General features: G+C 50.9%; 1 protein-coding gene across 1 annotated transcript in view; it reads left to right on the top strand.

The window, feature by feature from the left end:
• Positions 1–5,208, top strand: part of LOC123752450 (basic proline-rich protein-like) — a 6,837-nt gene extending 1,629 nt beyond the window's left edge. Inside the window, exon 2 of the mRNA XM_069335181.1 lies at positions 4,033–5,208. Coding sequence (XP_069191282.1) covers positions 4,033–5,208 — 1,176 coding nt within the window. The remainder of the gene's footprint in view (positions 1–4,032) is intronic.
• Positions 5,209–5,416: the final 208 nt, after the last annotated feature.

Genomic DNA, 5,416 nt, shown 5'->3' with positions numbered 1-5,416 from the left:
CCTATAATTTTCTTCAAATTCTTTGTTATCCACTTTGGGTCATTATTATACGATCTATTCAATTTGTATGGTATACTACGTTCCTGTGCTTTGTTTAGAATATTCTTAAATAAGTTATATATTGAATCCACATCGAAATCCCCATTTAAGTCACCTATCGCTGGGTTCATGTCTCGCTCCAAGACCGGCCCACACCCCATACCCAAGCCTTTCCAATCAATTTGACCCAAAAAATTTCTTAGGCTATTAAAATCAGCTTTTCGAAAATCTGGCACTTTAACAGAATTTTCTCCTACTGGTCTATTCCATTCTATGCTAAATCTGATTTCTTTGTGATCACTGCTCCCTAGCTCACTCCCTATTTCGATGTCATTAATTTGCGTTTCCCTGTTAGTTAACACTAAATCTAAAATATTATTTTCCCGTGTTGGTTCCTTAATGTGTTGCGTAAGAAAGCAATCGTCAATTAATTCTAGAAAATCTTCTGCTTCACTATTCCCTGTTTTGTTCAACCAGTTTATTCCGCTAAAATTAAAGTCACCCATGACATAAATACTGTTAGATCTAGATGCTCTAGATATTTCATCCCATAGATGCTTTGCTTCCATTCTGTCTAAATTTGGTGGCCTATATATTACTCCTATTATAATATTATAATAGGTAATAAGATAATAATGTAAAACATTATTATCTGACTCTTTATTTTTCTTGCTGTATTTTATGAGTCATCTACCAAGACATGCCTGTTTAATCCAGCGCCCTAACACGTCATGGCAACTCTGTGGGCCTATAGTGTGCACCCGAGGAGTCGTCACACAGATCCTGTTACACTCCCTCCCCACCTTCCTCTCTTCCCCCCTCCTCTTCCCCTTCCTCCTTCTCATTCCCTTTCTCTTACCCTTCCCCTCCTCTTTCCCTTCCTTCACATCCCCCCTTCTCTTACCCTCTCTCCACTAATTATCCCCCTTCCCTTACCCCTCCCCCTCCTCCTTTCCCTTCTCTTACCCCTACCCCATTCTCTTTCCCTTTCTCTTACCTCCTCCCTTCTTCCCCCTCCTCTTCCCATTCTTCCTCATCCCCCCTTTTCTTTCCCCTCCCCTCTTCCCCCTCCTCTTCCCCTTCCTCTTCATTTTCATCCTACTTGTCTTCCCCATCCTCCCCTCCTCCACCCTTCTCTTACCCCTCCCCCTCATCTTCCCCTTCTCTTACCCCTCCTCTCCCCCCCCCTCTTCTTCCCCTTCATTCTCATCCCCTTCTCTTTCCCCCCTCCCTTCTTTCCCCTCCTCTTCCCATTCCTCTTCATTTTCATCCTCCTTCTCTTCTCCATCCTCCCCTCCTCCTCATCCACCCTTATCTTACCCCTCCCCTCTTTTTACCCCCTTTCTTTTATCCCTCCCTCTCCTCTTCCCCTTCTCTTACCCCTCCTCTTCCCCTTCCTCCTCATCCCCGTCTGTTACCCCTTCTTTTCGCCCTCCTCCCCATCCCCTCTTCTCTTACCCCTCCCCCTCCTTACTGCCCCATTCTCTTACTTCTTTCCCCTACCCTCACCCCCTCCACTTCCCCTTCCCCTTCCTACTCATCCCCCTTCCATCATTCCTCCTCTTTGCCCTCCCCCGTTTACCTCTACTACTTCTACCCCTGCTATTCTCCCCCTCCTCTTCTCCTCCGTCACTTAGTTGCCCCCTCCCCGAGGTCCTCCTCCTTGCACCTCCTCCTTCCCCCTCCCCCCTCTTCCTCCTTCCTCCTAGACCTATTCCTTCCTCCTCTACCTCATCCTCCTTCCTCCTAGCCCTCCTCCTCATTCTGTTCCTTACTCCTCGCCTTCCTCCTCCTCGCCCTCTTCCTCCTTCCTCCTTGCCCAACTCATTTCACCTCTCCTTCCTCCTCGCCCACCTCCTCCTTCCTCTTCGCCCTCCTCCTCCTTCTTCCTCCTCACCCTCCTCCTTCCTCCTCGCCCTCCTCCTCCTTCCTCCTCACCCTCCTCCTCCTCCTCGCCCTCCTCCTTCCTCCTCACCCTCCTCCTCCTCCTTCCTCCTCACCCTCCTCCTCCTTCCTCTTCGCCCTCCTCCTTCCTCCTCGCCCTCCTCCTCCTTCCTCTCCGCCCTCCTCCTCCTAATTCCTCCTTCCTCCTAGCCCTCCTCCTCCTCCTTTCTCCTTGCCCTCCTCCTCCTCGCCCTCCTCCTCCTTCTTCCTCCTTGCTCTCCTCCAATATGTAAAACAACGAAACGTTTTCAGATTCTTTCACACCACTTTCCAGCAACATTTATAATGTATATAAATTATTTTAGGGAATAATACATAAATTATATATTTAAACATGATATTAGTGTTTAGTGGAATGCATAAGGAGTCAAATTGTGTTAAAAAGAGCGATTTTTAGAAAATTTGGAAAACTACTTTTTTCTGGTCATAGAATAACTAAATGTATTTTGACGGTTTCATTCAGCCATTAAATATCATTCACAATTTATTAATGAATTTTACAAAAAACACCATATATTTTATATTTATACATGTAAAAACTATTTGTAATACATTAGGAACAAAATAGTCGTATAAAAACAATATATTATAAAACCTATGTGTTTGGATTTATGGATTAAAAGTTTCTCAATGGCTCTCTTGCACCATTCTCAATGCAAGTCATTCCTACACCTGTGGGAAGAGATAGACGAACGTTTTCTATATGATTTGTGTTTGCTGGGCTCCTTTGGGACATACAGCCACCCCATCCACCCTCCCTCAAGACATACAGCCACCCCAACCACCCACCCTCGGGACATAAAGCAACCCAAAACCACCTCCCTCGGGTCATACTGCCACCCCAACCACCCTCCCTCGGGACATATTGCCACACCCAACCACTCTCCCTCAGGACATACTGCCACTACAATCACCCACCCTCGGGACAAACAACCACCCCATCCACCCTCCCTTGGGACATACAGCCACCCCAACTACCCTCCCTCGGGACGCTTCTCTGTAAGTGTCAATTAACAGTTTGCATTTGGGGATATTTTTCTAATGAATTTATTCAATGTTGTGTAGAGTGAGTATGAGAGTGTGGAGGAAGCTGATTATCTCCGTTAAATTATTTGCTTAATTAGTTTTGGGCTCTGGCTCAATTGTAATTAGCTCAGCGTAATAACATTACCACTGAGTTGCCTTGTGAGAATTACCAGCTTCTATTCATGATTATTTTGTATTTTGTTTATTTAAGGAATTTACCCAACTGCAGACAATTAAAAGCATTTTTTTACCAACAATAATTTGTTTACGCATGTATATTTGCGAATCTGTCAACACGGGTGCTTGTGTTAAAGTGTACTCACCTAGCTGTACTTGTCTAGTTGTGCTTTCGGGGGTTGAGCTTCGGCTGTTTGGTCCCGCCTCTCAACAATCAATCAACGGGTGTCCAGATTTCTGAAGCTATTGAGATCTGATTGATTAATCTGTCCTCTTAAAAATTACGTCTGAATCTGCCGTTTGTCCATAAGGCCGAAAACAGATGTAATTTTAAAATGAAAGATAATTTAAAATAAATGTTAGATTGCTATCTTTGCCTGTCTTAATCTTTATTGCTAGATATTTGGAGTCCAATTGAAGTCAGATCGATGTTACATGATCTGCCGGCGGCTGAGCGGACAGAACACTGGACTCATGATTCTGTGGTTCCGGGTTCGATCCCGGTCGCAGGCGAGAAACAATGGGCAGAGTTTCTTTCACCCTGATGCCCCTGTTACCTAGCAGTAAATAGGTACCAGGGAGTTAGTCAGCTGTCACGGGCTGCTTCCTGGGGGTGGAGGCCTGGTCGAGGACCGGGCCACGGGGACACTAAAGCCCCGAAACCATTTCAAGATAACCTCAAGATAAGATCTGTGAGTTCGGAGTGATATTGAGCCGAGATCCGCAGAAACTCTTGATGTAGAGTGCTGAAGATGTGCAGAACTCTATAACATGGGATGGTTTGGTTATAGGAGTTCTACTTCTAATTGCCTCTTTATAATTTTCTGACATAATTGGTGCTAACAGGCTAACCCCGTCAGCCGTGGCCCCGTCAGCCGTGGCACCGTCAGCCCTGGCACCGTCAGCCCTGGCACCGTCAGCCCTGGCACCGTCAGCCCTGGCTCCATCAGCCCTGGCACCGTCAGCCCTGGCACCGTCAGCCCTGGCTCCATCAGCCCTGGCGCCGTCAGCCCTGGCACCGTCATCCCTGGCACCGTCAGCCCTGGCACCGTCAGCCCTGGCACCGTCAGCCCTGGCCCCATCAGCCCTGGCGCCATCAGCCCTGGCTCCATCAGCCCTGGCGCCGTCAGCCCTGGCGCCGTCAGCCCTGGCACCGTCAGCACTGGCACCGTCAGCCCTGGCACCGTCAGCCCTGGCACCGTCAGCCCTGGCACCGTCAGCCCTGGCGCCGTCAGCCCTGGCACCGTTAACCCTGGCGCCGTCAGCCCTGGCACCGTTAACCCTGGCCCCATCAGCCCTGGCGCCGTTAACCCTGGCCCCGTCAGCCCTGGTCACGTCAGCCCTGGCGCCGTCAGCCCTGGTTCCGTCATCCCTGGCACCGTCAGCCCTGGTCACGTCAGCCCTGGCCCCGTCAGCCCTGGTCACGTCAGCCCTGGTACCGTCAGCCCTGGTCACGTCAGCCCTGGTACCGTCAGCCCTGGCCCCGTCAGCCCTGGTCACGTCAGCCCTGGTCACGTCAGCCCTGGTACCGTCAGCCCTGGTACCGTCAGCCCTGGCACCGTCAGCCCTGGCACCGTCAGCCCTGGTCACGTCAGCCCTGGTCACGTCAGCCCTGGTACCGTCAGCCCTGGTCACGTCAGCCCTGGTACCGTCAGCCCTGGTTCCGTCATCCCTGGCACCGTCAGCCCTGGTCACGTCAGCCCTGGCCCCGTCAGCCCTGGTCACGTCAGCCCTGGTCACGTCAGCCCTGGCACCGTCAGCCCTGGCCTCGTCAGCCTTGGCCCCGTCAGCCCTGGCACCGTCAGCCCTGGTCCCGTCAGCCATGGCCCCGTCAGCCTTGGCCCCGTCAGCCCTGGCACTGTCAGCCCTGGTCCCGTCAGCCATGGCCCCGTCAGCCTTGGCCCCGTCAGCCCTGGCACTGTCAGCCCTGGTCCCGTCAGCCTTGGCCCCGTCAGCCCTGGCCTCGTCAGCCTTGGCCCCGTCAGCCTGAGGAACCCTGATCCCTGCGGACTCCACTGGTGATGTTTCGCTACTCCGAGACCTCACCCCTCATAGTGACTCGCTGTCTTCTGTTGCTTAGGTACTCTCTTATCCTGTGGAGTACCTTCCCTTTCACTTCTGCCTGCTTCTCCAGTTTGTACACTAGTCTCTTATGTGGTAATGTGGCAAAGGCTTTCTGGCAATCCAAAAATATGCAGTCTCCTCAGCCCTCTCTTTCTTGCCTGATTTT

The sequence above is a fragment of the Procambarus clarkii genome, chromosome 4 (genome assembly GCF_040958095.1).
Source record: "Procambarus clarkii isolate CNS0578487 chromosome 4, FALCON_Pclarkii_2.0, whole genome shotgun sequence".
NCBI lineage: Eukaryota > Metazoa > Arthropoda > Malacostraca > Decapoda > Cambaridae > Procambarus > Procambarus clarkii.
The sequence above is the reverse complement of the archived record's forward strand: the minus strand, read 5'-3'. Positions and strand labels throughout refer to the sequence as shown.